Source organism: Balaenoptera acutorostrata, chromosome 4, assembly GCF_949987535.1.
Source record: "Balaenoptera acutorostrata chromosome 4, mBalAcu1.1, whole genome shotgun sequence".
NCBI lineage: Eukaryota > Metazoa > Chordata > Mammalia > Artiodactyla > Balaenopteridae > Balaenoptera > Balaenoptera acutorostrata.
Window position 1 is genome coordinate 34213147 of NC_080067.1, and position 17941 is coordinate 34231087.

At 40.0% G+C, this 17941-nt stretch overlaps 1 protein-coding gene across 1 annotated transcript in view; it reads left to right on the plus strand.

Moving 5' to 3' along the window:
• Positions 1 to 11982, plus strand: part of CPB1 (carboxypeptidase B1) — a 50052-nt gene extending 38070 nt beyond the window's left edge. The window contains exons 11-12 of the mRNA XM_007188109.2: positions 9900 to 9984; positions 11707 to 11982. Coding sequence (XP_007188171.1) covers positions 9900 to 9984; positions 11707 to 11894 — 273 coding nt within the window. The 3' untranslated portion in view covers positions 11895 to 11982. The remainder of the gene's footprint in view (positions 1 to 9899; positions 9985 to 11706) is intronic.
• The last annotated feature ends 5959 nt before the right edge of the window (positions 11983 to 17941 follow it).

Genomic DNA, 17941 nt, shown 5'->3' on the forward strand with positions numbered 1-17941 from the left:
AGTATCTGACTGCTCTAAAAGTCTACAAACTTTCTTTTAAAAAAAAGAATCAAGTAAGTTCTACCTTTAGAATCTCATGAATAATTCTTGCTACTTCCCGTGGTTTCTCCAGGAAAAGACCCAAGACTCAAAGTGAGTTTAGTGGGCCAATTCAATATGTGCCCCAAATGGTGTGAAACCATTCCAGAGAATGTGATCCACTGATACCTTCCTCTAAGAATCACTCCTTCACTTAAAATCAAGGAAAGCGAGGTAACAGTAAAATATATACACACATATATATATATATATTAGAAATTCCATCCTCCAAAATTGTTTTTAAATTCTAATTAACAAAGAAGTGAAACAGAACTATATCAAAGTAACATATTCATAATCAATTCTCAAACAAGCATAAACCACAAAATAATCTTACCTTGTTTATATTTATACCCACAAATCTAATAAATTCAAGGAAGAGGACATGTTACTTCTTATGTTTTCTAGAGCATGATAAGATAGGTGAATAAAATACAAAAATTCTTTGCACTTATATCACACACATTGATTTAAAAGTTACTTTAATTTCCAATAATTTTTTCTGTGATTAAGATTTTGTCTAGTATCTTAAAAGAGATATTTAAATGCCATCAGTAAAATCTAAGATGCATATTATTTGATTATTTGATTCATTTGCGATCTGAATTTAGTTTGGCACCCCAAAACAATTTAAATCATTTGAATAGTTAACTAGAAATCCTTTCAGTCTTTTTCTTATTTTGTATAAATCCAATTCACTTACTTCCTAAGAACATTTTGCTAGAACAACTCATAACTACAGTGTTATCACAAATACATGTATAGCCAAAAGAGAATTTGAGTCTCCCAAGAAGAAAGATATTGGCTTTTCCACGGTTTTTATTTGTAATGAGGATATCACTTTAAAAAAGTAAAAGTCTTGACCTAGAAAGATGAATGTTCCACCCAAATCTAGTGCCTCCATATTAATTCTCAATTAGAAAAAATGTGACCCCACTGTAGAAAACAAAAGAGAGTAAAAGACTAATAAGATGAATTATTGGCACCATACCACATTATAGATAACTCAGAATTTTCTTAAAGGACTACAAAGCAGACTTTGTCTTATACAGATTTTAGTATATATACGTGTGTGTGTGTGTATATATATATATATATATATGATTCTTATTTTTCTTTATACATATAAAACTTATAAAATCATATTTGTAGCTAAAAAAATGCTTCAGTGAAATAATCGGAAGGAAATTATTCTGTACAGAAACATTAGGCCTCGAGAGTTCAAATTTAGAACATACCGTAAGTAGCAATCCTTTGACATTTGAGTCGTGATGAAAATGTATATGGCTTCATTTCTGAAAGATCTTACATGTAGATTACCTGACAATTACTTATATCATGAGACAACCTTCAGAGGGAAGAAAGGCAGAGATGGGAATGCAAAAGACCAATGAAGTAAAAGTACAGAAGTAATAGCATGGATTAAAAAGGCTACCAAAAAATACATCTTCAGCAGATGAGTAAGAAGTTTGAGGAAACATAAGAGTGTCTTACATGCATAATGCTTTCCTGACTGCAAACTGCTTTTACACACATATATTATTTAAAGAAAGAATACAAAATGCACTGTGAGTTTCCAATGACTTCATAAACGTCCAGTCCCTCAGTGTTGACTTCTTCAGTATAAAGCTATCACTACCTTCAGAGGAAGTTTTAAGATCCAGAAGAAGAATATCTTTACATCTCCAAAATTCTAAAGGGTAATGAAATATTGAGTTATATGACCTCTTTATCATCAGAGGAAATAAAAACTAGGAGACATAATTGAAAAGGCTCCCAATCCTATCCATATCTTTGCATTTATTGAGCATGGAAAAGCTCCCAATCTTTGGTCTACCTTCCCCTCAAAGAGGCGCACACGGCACTGTTAATAATAATTATTACTATAATACTACTTCTAAATTCAAAAGCAGAAACCCAGAATAATAACCAATCAACTAGGTATCTTCACCCATTTCCCAGACTGACCAAATGGAAGGCTGACGTATACTACACAGAGATGCCAATCCAGGGCATGCATCTATCACTATGTTTCTACATTAGAAGCACAGAATTTCACAGGTGGAAATCTTGGAATTTCTCTGGCTCTGCTTTCTCATTTTCCAGCTTAGACAACGAAGGCTTGGCTAAGCCAACACCAGTAGTAGAGGCAGCCCTGGGCGTGGAGCTATTGGATGCTGAAGAATTTCCTAAGCTGCCCCAACTTCCAAAGATGCACACACACATATTTGTGTGGCCGTGTTCTATGTCGGTGCTCCATGCAGCCGGTCTGCAAAAGACCATTCATTAAATAAAGTCTTTTATCCCACAAATATATCATTACTACCTCCGACCCCAGATATTGCTAAGGATTGACACTGGTCAAGTAAGATCCCTGACTTCTCAGGGCCCAGTCTTCATGATTCTGGCTGGTACTTTCATGGGTATATGTACATTAACCAGGAGAAATATGACAGTCTAAAAATTTCTGAAAAATTATTAAACTTGGCCGAAAGATAGAACTCCATTTCTAAAATCTAACGCCTTCTAGTCCAGAGACACCTCGCTACCTCTTAATTAAAGCTTTAGTTAATGAGCCACCGAGATAGAAACCCACTGCTCCCCCCAAGCACGTGAGCATAAGCCAAGACTATGATTAGAGATACACATGAAAATCAGGGGGAAGAAATACTGCGAGTAGGAGGTGGACAATTGCAGGGCCATGCGCACACTCAGTCGCAGCTGTCACCACGTCCTTGGCTAATAACAAGAGCAACAGGGCACAGTCCCTGTGTCAGGCAGGCTGCCGGCAGCTAAGGCAGACAGGACTGAGGCACAGAACATCTGCTTCAGGAATTTTCTCAGGATTTCTAATCTCACTTATAAGACAAAAAAATTTGAAATGACGACTGCAGAATTTCTTTGATTAGAGAAACCGGTTGCTGATTTACCATTATACATTTTAAGTGGCTTCTTGGCCTGTTAAAATTCTCCTGCAGGGCCTGGTCAGTACATGACTCATCAGGCAATTACCAGAAATTCCACTGAGCACCTATTAAGTGCTCGGCATAAACCATGGTTCCTGCCATGAGGAAGGGAGCAGAGGGGGTCAGCCTGTTGTGAGTGTTCTCTCGTAGGAAGAGTGGGAGTGAGGTAACCAGGTTACGGAGGGACTTGAATGTCAGGATGACTCCTGTGTCACAGCGGGCCCTGGAGCCAGTGACCTGGTAAACAGCATGGCCACGTCAAATACAGAACTCCCAGTTAGATCTGATTTCAGATAAACAACAAATAATTTTTAGTGTTTAAGTATGCTCCAAATATCGCATGGGACAGACTTATACTGGAAAAGCATTCATTGTTTATCTGAAATTTAAATTTAACTGGGTATCCTGTATTTTTGGCTAAATCTGGCAACCCTTCAGGTAAAGTGTGATTTTAGCCGGTGTGACCTAGCAGCGGCACTTCGGAGACACTTGTACTATCGTCAGCAGAGGAAAACAAGGCATTCAGAGCACCTTTAAAACCAGCTGTCTTCTTTATCAGTTTTTCTCTCTAAAATACTTTCTTTTTTAACATAATTACGTCTTTTATCTGCCTTTCCTTTAAGCTAATTTTGCCTCCTTCCCTTCCCCCAGAGGACATCTTGGGGGGGGGGGGGGGCGGGCGGGGCCTTTTTGATTGTTATCACTGTGGGAGTGCTCCCACATGATGTGGGTGGAGGCCAGGGGAGGCTGATAAACACCCTACAAAGCTCAGGACAAGCCTCCACAGCAAAGGATTATCCAGCCCACATGTCACAAGTGCCAAGGCGGAGAAACCCTGCTTTAAGCAAAGGTAAGAAAAGTCTCATTCCTGGCCAAAGGTCCCTGGCTTTCACAGGATCCTACACCTCCTCACAAAGAGCTTACAATTTTCTGCAAATCTCAAGTGCGGCAGAGTACATTCCCATCATACGGCATTTATTTTTTAACATTTATTTGGAAGAAGCACTACCAACACCGGGGGAAAAAAAAAAAAAATTCTGGACTTTGCAACTTCAGCTGACTCATGCTTCACATTTTACCTGAATCTTAAAGAGCTTAAAAATATGTATTCAGATCAGCCAAAGAAAGAACTTGGTTTCCATCAGTGAAAGCACTGCCACGCTCCCCATGGAGTCTGCCAGGATAGACGGGCTCTGCTCTCTAAAGCAGGCCTCCCCACACGCCTTGCCTTTTCTTCCTCTCAAGGCTTTGCAACCAGAGCCTGCACTTGTTTACCCTCCTCCTTTTTCTCAGAAACATATTTGTTTCAAAGGCTTTCTCCTCAGTCCCTGCCTCAGTAGGCCTTGGAGGCTTCTCCTTTTGCACCAAGATTATAAAAGTTCAATTCCTCATTGGTCCCTTGGTGTAAGCTACCCATTATCACAGGACAGAAGGAAGGAAACTGCCCCTAAAGATCATTTTGATGCTTCCATTATCACATGTATTCACCCAGAGGGATGGTTAAACTCAGAACTTCAAGTTAGAAACAAAGTTCTGAAGAAAATTTCCTTTGAATTGGTATATACCCCACCGTCAGTTTGGGGCTTTGGTTTTCTTGTACGGTAATAATGGGCCAGTGGAAGATTAGAAGAGGCAAGACCCCACTGTCGTGACACTTGGCTGTGTACGTAGAGGTTGCAATGAGGACCATGAGCACAGTCACGAGACAGGGCTTCCTGATCACATGTTACCTAGGAATGCAGGTCAGTGGAAAAGGACACCCTCGCCTTATTCATCTCACCAGCCCCCTGGAGCTCAGAGCCTGGGGAAACGTTACACTAGTTGGTCCTTTGTCTCTTGGGCTTTGAGTTAGATGTGACATTTTAGACTCTCTCTGTCTTTTGCTCTATGACCAAGGCCTCTTTTTAAGAAAACAGGTGACAAAAGAGAACATGCATAAGACGTGGTAGGAAACTCATATCTAAGGATTAATAAAGGCTGGCCATGTTTGGCCTTGACTGAAAGCAAAGTTTTCTCTGAGGCTGATTTATATTTAGCTTCCTTCTGTTCTTTACAACTGGTAAAACCAGCTCTAGCAACACTTCTTTTGAAGTATTCCAAGGCCACAAGGAGAAGTGAAAAAGAGCACAGGATTTAAAGCAAGAAGAACCTAGCTCAAGTCAGCCACTTATGGGGCTGCATGCCCTTGGGCAAGTTCTTTTATCCTCTCTGAGTTTCAGTTCTTTTATCTGTAAAATGGGGATAAAAATACCTAGCTCTTATCAAGAGCTCTTTGTCAAAGTCTAAGGTTTTATGTAAATGTTAGTTCTTATTTTGAACCCACTGAGCAAGGATGTAAGATCTCCCTCAAATGACAGGTTATATAGAAAGTGTCATTAATTAGAGTTTCAAGACATGGATCATGCTCTCTGATGTACTATTGTTTCTGCCAGTCTTTTGTCAGCTGTCTTAGTCCCTTTTTACAGAAACATACAAGGAAAAGGAGTTACCTCTCTAATATTTTAGCAAATTCAGGAATCACCCCTCTCTCTACCATTTCCGGCAGGGGTCAGTCACCCAGCTTGGCTGGAACATTCCCACCAAGCGTGCTGCCCCCATGGCATTCCATTCTGCTAGAAAATTCTGTGTTGATGAAATGTGGACAGATAATGTTAGGAAGATAAATGAGTAACATTTGTAAAAGTATTTGAACTCTTAAAAAAAAAAAAGAAAAGACCCACACTGATTCCAAGGATTTTTGTTACAACGCTTGGAACTTAAAATATGGTATTTTGGTTGAGTAAAGTCTGCTCTGACTTTTTTGTCTCTTGGCCTCGGAGGGGCTGAGAGAAAGGGTCCACAGACTTCACTTTTTTTTTTATCAAAGGAAATAAGTAAAGTGCCCAGCAGAGGTCAGTGTGTAAATGCAGTAACCCATCAACCATCACTACACGGCACCACCACTCTCCCCACAAGCATCCTCAGTCTCCACTCAGGGGGGTCACACTCCAGCCTTTGTAGAGCTCAGCACTCTGCACCCCCATCCAAATCAGGCTCACCTGAAGCCCTAGGAAGAGACTAAATCAACCAACCAACAGTGTGCTAGGTGTTAATGCAATCTGCTGAGGATACTAAATGAATAGCCAAGAATCCTCCCCCTACAAAAAGCTCACCTAGGGGACAAACAGATGCAAAAACAAATGATTACAGCACAGAGTGATGGGAACTCTGATAGAGACACGTGAGCCCTCACAAAGAAGGGGTGCTCATTGCTCCCTAAGAGAGTTGGGGGCGGCTTTGCAAAGAAGATGACATTTAGACTGAATTTGGAAGAACAATAGCAAGCCTCCTTGTGAACATAGAGGGAAAGAGAATTCCTACAAAGGGAGAAGGACACCCTACGTCATGGAGGTAAGGAGAGGCGGGGAAGGGTACAGAAAGTAGTTCAGGGAAACCTGGCTCGGAAGGAACACGGGGATGCAGGGCAAGTGATGCAGCCTGAGAGCGAAGAGAGGGACACACTCACACAGACTCTTCATGTCAAGAGAGGAGGCCAGACTTCAACAGAAGGTGAGAGAGCCACTGAAGGATGTGATGATGAGGTGACGGTCAGAGGACGAGTGGTGAGGTAGACATCAGGATGAGAGAGCAACTTAGGACAAGGAGAACCAAGGCTGAGGCACAGACTAGATGTTCCTTCAGTGGGCACCCGTGACCGGAACAAAATAACAGCCATTTTAAGTTCACGTCAATCTTAGGTATTGCTTCAGCACCACAGGCAGAGCAACTGTTTCCAAAAGATGCCTCTGAAGGCTTAGAAAGCACTTGGTTATTGCTCTGAGGAAAGGCAAACTAAACATTTTTGTGTGGCCCTAAGGGTAGTTATGACTAAATGGATAAGTTGATAAATCAGAAGCAATAACAGATCACAAGTAAGCCCCTTCAATTTTGCCAGGTAACTCAAATCTTATGTTACACCAATAAAAATACTGAGAGACTTGAAGGCCATCTGACACACAGGAGGTCAAGAGATAAAGACAATGATCTTGTCCTAAATTGTCTATAGTCGTCATAACTTCTCACATTTGGAACTAACCCTGAAGAATTTCCTTTTTTTCCAGCTCTACTGGGATGTAGTTGACATATAACACTGTGTAAATTTAAGGTGCACAATGTGATGACTTGATACACGTATATAATGTAAAATGTTTACCACATTAGTTTACACACCCTCTACCTCACATAGTTGTCATTTTGTTGTTACCATGAGAACATTAAAGCTCTATTCTCATAGCCATCCTTAAGTATACGACGCAGTATTGTTAACTACAGTCATGCTGCTGTACATCAGCAGTCCCCAACCTTTTTGGCACCAGGGACCAGTTTCATGGAAGACAATTTTTCCAAAGATGGGGCTGGGGGGTGGTGGTGCGGTGGTTCAGGAGGTAACGCGAGCGATGGGGAGCGGCAGAGGAAGCTTTGCTCACTCACCCACCCTCACCTCCTGCTGTGCAGCCCGGGTCCTAACAGGCCGCCGACTAGTACTGGTCCAGGGGTTGGGGACCCCTGCTGTACATCACATGCCTGGAATTTATGAGAATCTTATTTCTACTAACTACAAGTAAGAATTCAAGGTTTAAGGGGGAAAAAAAGCAGAACAGAAGAAAAGCCTGAGGAAGGTAGCTAGGGAAGGAATAAGAGTTCTTTAGGGTTCGAGGTTCTGCCTTACAGAAAAATAAGTAACTAGAAATTTCCTTGGATGAATCGCAAGTTAAAGAAATTGTAGAACAGTAGGAAACATGTTGTTTGCCTACCAAAAGAACAAGTACCTCACCGTGTTTCACATCTCTAAAAGATGGTTTTAAATGTATTCTGAGCATTGTGCAATGTTTACAGATTATTTCTCATTTCAACTGGCAACAGGCCCTATACTAAAGCATGGAGAGAAGACCTAACTCTAGTATGTTGGTTAGAATAAGATTAAACAACAGAAACAATACCTTTAGATCACAACAGTCAAGATTCCATACAGTATGAGAAAGCACATATTAGTTTACCAGTTTGGCAAAAAGGGAAATGAAACCCTAAAATGTTCAAATTACTGTCCCAAAACTCTAAGAATAATAAGTTAGTTCCAAGAAACTGACTGCATCATTTCAGACCAGAAAGTCTTGATTTAAGTTTTATAATTCCTTTTAAATTTCCAAATTTACCACTTGTTTCGATGAAGCATTGATGCTTTGGGAGCTGAAATTCTTGACGTCTTACAGCCATGCCCTCATCAATTTGACTTAAGACTTCACTAAACTGGTTTTAATATTAGAACAAGGATTAAGGGAAGCTGCTATTTTGTAAAAACAGAATTATTCTGATGTCATCACCAACTTCAACAGTTTTCCAGGCATACGTACAAGACAATTATGATGCCAAAGTAAGAAATATAGCTAGTTTCATAGCCAGAATGAGTTACGGCTAATTCTCCTGTAGTAACAATCAGATTCACAAATCTGTGTTCTCCAGACAGAAGAGTAAAGCCTGCTTTCAAAGTGATTCAGTTAAATAGACAATCTGTCAGCGGACACTGGAGAGTTTACTGCGCAGGGGAGAGCTGAGTGCATAGCCCTTCTCCCTGGGGGGCTGGGTGTAGGGGCGGGAGGGCAGCGGGTCTGATGAGAAGGTGATGCTGCTTCTAATAAAACAAACAAAAAAAAACCATAAGTTAATACTTGCTACTTTTTTAAATTCTGGAATTCAAATGTTCTGCCTTTTGAAATAAAATAAATGTTCTCTAATTTTTCAGTCTAAAAAATCTGCCATGCTGGAATTACCTCTCCTCCTTGGAATTGTCCATTCTTAAGCATTTTTATACTATCACTGAAGGTTGCACTGACTATTCAATCATTCTTTTGAGTGGTTTTTAACACTCCTACCCCAACTCACATAATCCTGTCATGACTTAATCTTCGCTTTATAACCTGCCCTATTTCCAGGTGGTTTTTGCATTGTTTTGTTTGGAATTATTTTGTACGTTTTTGATTTTTGTTTGTTTACCTCTAATAGGTAGACAATCTCTTTGCACAACCGTAAAGACCTCCTTGCCTCCTGCTTTTCTCTCACAAGCTCCAGAGACAAGATAGATTTGCCAAACTCATCCTTAGATATAACCTAATTCTTCATACATAGTGACATTTTACTATGTCAATAAATGTGATATCTGGGACAGTTACAAATCACTATAGCCTCATTTCTCCAGCCTGAACTAAGGTTAAAAAAAAAAATGTTTAACAAACCTAAATAAGAATTCCAGGAAAAAAAAGAGCAACTAAATTCTATGTAAATAAAAAAGAAAACAAAGTAAAAGAATAAACTCTGAATACAACAGAATTTACAGCTAGGACCCAGATTTTACTGCAACGGTCATTTAAAATAAATGTAAGGACCTAATTCTCAAATAATAGGGTAAGAAGAGTGCTAACCATCTCAGAGTTTCAACAAACAGTTACTGAGTAACCACTAAGTAACAAACCCTGGGCTAGGCCCTGGGGACATGGAGATAAAGGACAGAAAAAGTCACTGAGAACTCAGAGGGCAGCTAATGGTATTGACACAATATGACACAACTCTGTGTGTGACAAAGGGAAGCTCAGAGTGAGTGCTTGAGGAGGGCATTAGGGAAGACATCCTTCCACAAGAATCACTTGGATCATATGACAAAGTTCGCTGGAAAATGGGGATGCGCACTGAATAAGTTTAAAACACTAACCCGAACTGTGACTTACACGTCTTCAACGTCTTAAAAATAATGTACAGATGTTTGGTTTTTTTGTCAGTGTGTGCTTTTATTTCTTCACTCACTTACTGCTGGCTCTTTTGCAGAACAGCATCGCTAAAGCTGCCGTGAAAGAACTTGCCACACTGCACGGCACCAAGTACACATATGGCCCAGGAGCTTCAACAATCTGTAAGTCTTGGCGTCAGAACTCTGCAAAGAATCCACGTGCTTATAAGGCAACAAATGGTTCCCAGCGTCTTTCCTTTCTATCATTTAAAGCATGTGACTTTTGCCTGACAGTGAATTGTTTTATAAAATATGTAATCAGTTTCCTGTTCAGAAAAAAGGGGGAGAAATATCCCTTTCAGCCCACGGAAACATTTGCTCTCCGTAAACATCTATTGAGCATCTAGCACTTGCCAGGCCCTCAATAGATGCTAGGGGAGAAAGGAAAGAAGGATGGAGAGAAGGCAAGAGGGAAGGAGAAAGGAAGGAGGAGGATGGAGCAATCTTCAAAGAACCCACAGCAGGGAAGCGGGAAGAGTAAACATTAATTGTCATACAGGAGCTAAGTGCTTCAACAGAAGGATGTCTAAGAAAAGAGCACACCCAAAGACTAACCACCCCACCCTATAGTATCAGGAATGAGTTCCCAGGATGATGACACAGAAGCTTTATCTGGAAGCACAATTGCTGGAGGAAAGCAATAGAGGGAAGGTTTTCCTGGCTAAACAGATGGCAGTTTCGAAAGGCTACTTCAGGCTCAAGCTATTTTCAAGGGATGCAAGCAAGTGGCAAAAGAGTTAGATAGGGGCTAGACCCCAGAGCCTTGGGGCTGCAGTTCGTATTTCACTGGGAAGGCACATTCTGCAGGCCCCATTTTCAATTTCTACATATATTTGCCTTTGCATGATTTCTTTCTGCCCCAGGTCTTAAAGGACCAGAAATACAAGGGAAAAAGGCCAGTCCCATCATCAAGGGGGTTTCCATGCAGTTGGAGAGGCTCCAATCCTGAGGGGTTTCTAAAAGCTTCATGTAGAATGCAGTTTCCTGTATTCTTGTCCTTTATTAAACTTCTCTGTATCAGATGGGGTATACTGTTTTCTTAAGGGGGTTCTATCAGAAATAACCCACAGTGACATTGCACCTATTCACATATCGTGAACGTCTTGTAGGTTTTCTTCAGGCAAGTTCAATGAGGTTTCTCTTTCCATCACCGTGTAAGCCCCTGGAGGGCAGGGGCCATGTCTCTGCTTTGTCCTAGCATCTCCAGAGTTGAGCACATGGCCTGCTGCTCAGTGACAGCTGTACGATTGTTGACTGAATGAATGAATGAATGAACAAATGAGTGACTGAATAAATGAATGACATCATAACTGTCACCGAATGAATAACTGAAGGAATGTCTAATCTGTGCCAGGCCACATGCTAGACCCTGAAGAAACAAAAATGAAGGCACAGCCCTGCCCTCAAGCTGCTCCAGTTTCATCATTCAGCACAGTTTCAGCAGGGTTTGGAGTCCTCTCCTCTCACCAGTCATCATGCAGTTTTCCTTATTTTTCCAGGAGATACACATCCTTTTCCCAGAAACTGTATATATTTTGTAAACAGATTACACACTACATAGCACAGTTTACCTCAGCATACAAGCACTCTGAGAAGTTTATATATTACAAATTACATACTTCCTGGGGTATTAAACACATCACTCCCACTAAGTAGACTTAGAGGTAAGATTGGACAAATTTTTAAAACAGCCCCATAGCTTTTGTGATCCAGTTTACTAGAAAATTCGCCTACCTATACTGTTTAGTGCAGTAAAACATTTGTAATTATAAAAGAAAGCTGGCAGGGTTTTTAAATCTCCTTCCTAGATTTAAAACTTTTCTTTCTTCTGTTTGCTCATTTCAGATCCCGCTGCTGGGGGCTCTGATGACTGGGCTTATGACCAAGGAATCAAATATTCCTTCACCTTTGAACTCCGGGATAAAGGCAGATATGGCTTTGCCCTCCCTGAATCCCAGATCCGGCCAACCTGTGAGGAGACAATGCTGGCGATCAAATACATTACTGGCTATGTCCTGGAGCATCTGTACTAGCCCAGAGCGCTAACAGCCTTATTTCTAAATGTTCACTCTTTGTTTCTTTTCTATCCTGAATTCTGACTTTTGTTTGCCTAGATGTTTTCCAGGTCCTCCTCTTTCTTTTAAGATTCTGGGTCTATTAAACTACCTGGGTCTTTAATATTGATCATAATAAAAATGAACCATTACAATTGAAAAACCTGACAGACTGTCTACTTCTTTGGGGGAAAAAAGATGTGAACGAATGACTAAGGCAAGCCGTGCACAACCAATGATGTAGGTCAGCCATACGGGAGGGAAAGTCCTTGGAGTGTTGCCAACCCTGGCAGACTGCAGACGTGCACAGGTTATAGTGGGGTGCTGATGAGGAAGAAGACATATAAGGGGAAACCCAGGACTGTAAAATGTGGTATAGGTGAAACGATCCAATCGTGGTTTAGCTTTCATCTCAGCTCACTCAAGTTATTTTCTGAGCTGTTTACCACATGCCAAGCACTTTGCTAAGCAACTGAGGACAGAGCAATGAAAAAGAAAGAAAACATTTCTGCCCTCAATGGTTCTATAAGCCACTTGAGAAGATGGACATGAAACAAATAATTATTTAACTAATTATGTAATAATTAGTGACAATTTATATTACCTATCTGATGTGGAGGAGAAAGCTCTCTCAGGAAGTGCTAAAGCCTGAGGAATGATTCACAGTTAGCTGGAAGAAGGGAGCACCCCTTCCAGGCCCTGTAACTATGCAGAAGCTGTAAGAAGAAAGCAAGAGAGGGTGGAACTCAGAGAACTGAGGGAAGAGGGGCATGTGAAAGGGCTGAGGAGGGAGTTGGGGATCATATCAGGCAGGGTTAGAGGTCGTGTTAAGGATTTGGAACAACTGATCTAAGAACAATGAGAAGCCTTAGGAGACGGATCCAAAAAAATATTGCTGCGATTTGTGTCAAAGAGTGTCCTGCCTATGGTTTCCTCTAGGAGTTTTATAGTATCCGGTCTTACATTTAGGTCTTTAATCCACTTCGAGTTTATTTTTGTATATGGTATTAGAGAGTGTTCTAATTTCATTCTTTTACAAATGGCTGCCCAGTTTTCCCAGCACCACTTATTGAAGAGACTGTCTTTTCTCCATTGTATATTCTTGCCTCCTTTGTCATAGATTAATAAGTAAAGGAAACCAAAGCAAAAATAAACAAATGGGACCTAATTAAATTTAAAAGCTTTTGCACAGCAAAGAAAACCACTGACAAAACAAAAAGGCAACCTACTTAATGGGAGAAGATATTTGCAAATGATTTGACTGATGAGGGGTTAATACCCGACTTATATAAACAGCTCATACAACTCAACATCAAAAAAATAAACAACCGGATTAAAAAATGGGCAGAAGAACTGAATAGACATTCTCCCAAAGGGAAAATGCAGATGGCCAACAGGCACATGAAAAGATGCTCTACATCACTAATCATCAGGGAAATGCAAATCAAAACAACAACGAGCTATCACCTCACACCTGTCAGAATGGCTATTAGCAAAAAGAACACAAATAACAAATGTTGGTGAGGATGTGGAGAAAAGGGAACCCTCCTACACTATTGGTGGGAATGTGAAGTGATGCAGCCACTGTGGAAAACAGTATGGAAGTTTCTCAAAAAACTAAAAGTGGAACTACCATATGATCCAGCAATTCCACTCCTGGGTATATATCCAAAAATATATAAACAGTAATTTGAAATGATACATGCACCCCAATGTTCACAGCAGCATTATTTACAATTGCCAATATACGGAAGCAACGTAAGTGTCCATCAACAGATGAATGGATGAAGAAGATGTGGTACATATATACAATGGAATACTACTCATTCATAAAAAAGAATGAAATTTTGCCATTTGCAGCAACATGGATGGACTAGGAGGGCATTATGTTAAGTGAAATAAGTCAGAGGGAGAAAGACAAATACTGTACGATATCACTATATATGGAATCTAAAAAATACAACAAAACTAGTGAATAAAAAAAAAAAATAGGCAGATTCACAGATATAGAGAACAAACTGGTGGTTACCAGTGGGGAGAGGGAATGTGGAAGGGGCAATATAGGGGTAGGGGGAAAAAGGGGTTATTATGTGATTATATGAAATCATGTGTGTGAAACTTTTGAAAACTGTAAAGTACTATAGAATTTAAAGAATCTTTCATTCAATAAAAAAAAAGAGCAATGAGAAGCCACTGGAGATGTTAAATTGTAAATGACATGATAAGAGTTTTTTGTTTTTTGTATTTTTAAACACCAGCCAGGCTACGGTGTGGAAAGCAGACTGGAAGTGAAACAAGAAGGTCCCAGGGACCCTGGCTGGACCAGCTGGGCCTAAAATGAAAGAGGCAAAAATAACGCTATGACTTGTAGGTCAAACATGACTTGAAGTTTTCCAGAATTAAAACTGAACGTGCTAGTAATGTTGGAGAGTACTGTGCAAAGTTCAAATTTTAAAATATAATAATATGTATTTAGATTATAATTTGGCGGGACTGCTTACTTTAAAATCATAAAACAAAATATTACCTCATTGTTTTCCATGTAGATTCAAGGAAGAGAAGATTCCATATCTAGCATAATATGTTGAAATATCTATAACAGTGTTGCATTCAGAAACAGAATCCATTAACGTCACAATGATTTGTTTGGAAGCTGTCAAGCCAAAGAATGATTAATTGCATTAATTGTCCACTAGATGGTAGCAGTGCAGCTGCTACAATTTGTCAGGCAACCATCTTCAAAATAATTCAGTAATAGATCATTTAAATAGGCACAGAAAAAGAGAGACCCTTAAGTGCCAAAAAAGAAATTCCCGTAAATTCTTAAGCAGTATTGATGCTAATTTTAAAAATAGATGTAATTTAGCAAAATTATTGTTTCTTTCTCCCATTCTGTTTAAGTTATATCCATGTGAATTGCAAAGCTAACTCAACCATACTTAGCTGAGTGACGTTATCTTGCTGGAGGTGTACCATTCAACTCAGTTGCACAGGACACTCCCTTACCCTACCTCTAGCAGGTGCCATCGACTTCTAACTAAGGGATGCTGTGGCCCAAAGTTCACTGCTTTAAAATAGAAATTAGGAATATACATGGGCTTTTCTAAAATTTCAAGGAATTTTTAAGAAGAATTAGAAATAGGAAAGCAAATAAAATCCATGTACCTGAGATTTCCTGCACTAGAGACATTTTTTGCTATATCTCTTGCCAACTGAAAGTTAACAGCTAGCAGGCCAGCAGTGCCACTTGCCTGAGCTTCACCAAGAAAAAAGAGAAAAGAAGTTTCTGCTTTCGGCCTTCCCAGTGCAATATAGTACTTTATGCCTTCCTGCCCGGCTGACCAGAGACTGCTGCTTTGCCAGACCAGACATTGCCCAGCCTTGCCCACACAGGAGCCCCTGGCTGTGAGGGCACCTCTCTTCTCCCTTTCTTTGGCTAATTCCCACCCTGAGAAGAACCTAGGACAGGCTCTGAGCTCCTTCAGTCCCTAACTCTCACCTCCCCAAAGCAGTAATTAACAAACAGCAGGGGCTCAGCCCCCTGGATCTTTCCTACCTCAAACAGTGCTGCTACAAAATAGCAAGACTGGTTTCCCAGTCTGGAATATGGGAGGCCTACATATCTAGAATCGCATCTCATGTGTTCAGCTGCTTTGCCAGATAACCTATATGCATTGGTCAAAGAGAGAATTTCAGGAGTAGAAGGAAGACGGCGGAACCATGATAGTTAATGATTTGGGGGCCAAATGGGGTCTTGATGAGCCTCTTAGGTCATCTCATTTGAGCAGGTAGTCACTCCCCCTCTAGCCAGGTCTGACGCTGCCTGAATCACTCACCCACGTCTCTGTGCAGAAATGCCACCTTTCCTGCAACTAATAAAGACAAGTTTCTCTGCAGCATTTTCCAGGGCAGTTTCATTTCAATGTTAAAAATCCAATATCCATAACTAAAGGCAACAAATTTTTCTTTCAACATATCCTTTATGAGATATCAAAAGGTATTCCAGACGTTTACTATATTTGATTTGAAGATAGAGAATTATTTGAAAGATTGTAGTAAATCACAGGAGAACTTTCACTTCCATTTTCTAGGACATTACTTTTATAGTGATAATGTTTGAAAAATATGCAGAAAAGCATAGTTTAAAAAATACAGTGGTATTTTTAACTGTGTCTAGACATACAAAAATCCTAGGAGTGCAAAGATCCAGAAAGATGGAAAATTATTGTCGTGTGAAGCATTCAACTTTAAATATTTTTAAAGAGATTAAATTAACCTATGAAACATCACACCATCTTACGTAGTCAATCCTAAAATGATACGGTGTCTAACAACTATTCATCCTACTCCATACATACGCCAAGACCTTTCATAAGTCTTGATTCAGGAACACAAGGTTTTACTGAACTATGCCTGCTAAGAAACCATACTCGTTCTGAGAAAGAGCTCCAAAATATTCTTGAAATCCATCTACTGTACTGTTTTTCAGAGGCTAAATAGATTGGGGAGGAGTGGGAGGCCTTAAAGCATCATATGTCTATGTCCTATTCCAGAAACAAGGAATTGTCAATATGCAACAGATATTAAGAAGTCAAAGATTATTTATCATCAAAGTCTTATCTTGAGAAATACCAGGATCCTTCAAACATTTACTTAGATCCCCAAATAAAAGTGTCCTTCCTAGCTGACCTGAAAAACAGACACACAAGCCTTTTCTATACAGTTTTAAAAGTAGTCACACCAGAAAAAGGCTTTAACATAGAAAATTTAGCATAGAATGCTAGAATTAAGAGTGACTTCTATTTTCTTCCTTCAACTTTTCCATATTTTGCTAAATTATTTTCAATGGGCATTTATTACTTTTAGAATCCAAACAAAATTCCTAAAAGCAAAACTATAACATAATTTTTTTTTTTCTTTAAGCAGTCCACATTAAAACAAATACAGAGAGATATTCTGGTCTTACAGGACACAGCTACCACTTTAACCTACCACATGATACATGCTGATACTCATCAGTTCTGCAGCCTGACAGTGGCCAGCAAGTGTGTCTATAGAACCTGACAACTGTATTAACTGCTTAGAGGACACAGGCATGTTTTTGTACCCACCATCCACCAAGTCCCTTACGTACGCATCTCACTTAGCCCTCACAGCCACTTGTTAGAGTCCCATGTGCATCCCTATTTTACAGATGAGGAAACCAAGGCCTGGAATGACTAGGCAGCCTGCTCAAGGTAGAGTAGCTAGTGCCTGGGAGCCCCCCTGAGGTTACGTTTGTCTAACTCCAAAGTCAAGCTCTTCCTTTTCCTCTGTGCTCCTGCCAAGCGCCCCCTTAGAATCAACAGAGCAAGAATTTGCCTTGGGATTGTCCAGTGCTGATAAGCTTGTCCAATGTCAAGAACATGAAGGCATTTGTAAACCCCTCCACTTCCTTACCTGCAGGGTTGCAGCAAGGGAACCCTCTTGGGGGACCCGTCACATTGCACATCTGTCAGGTGGAGAGGAATGAAGCTATCGCTGCTATACATGTAACAGGGGCATCTCCCCAACAGTATTATTTTGATAATAAAAATATACAACTATGACTCTGAGAAATTTCACGTATGACCATCTATACATGAAGAGGTAGTTTTAAAGGAAATTCTAATAAGTTATCTGATTAAATTCACTCAGTATATATTAGGTTACCTATAATTCTGGGTAAAAGTGTTGCCTTCTCCCGAATAATCCATAATTAACTGAGTTTTGTTCAAGATTAAAGACCCCCCCCAAGACACTGTTTAAAATGGTTTATAAATGACTTTCAGTAATTCAACTTTCAAAAAGCATTTATTGGGCACCTATAGCATCTAGACCCTGAAGAGAGCAGCCCATGAACAAACATTTGAGCAACCATATTATCTTGCCCTCTAAATGTCCTCAAGTTGCTTTACGAATAGGGGTTCCCCCTGAGGACAGAGGGAGGGAAAGGGGAAAGGAGTGGGATGTAATTTAGCAATTTCTGTAATGTTTACTTCTTTACC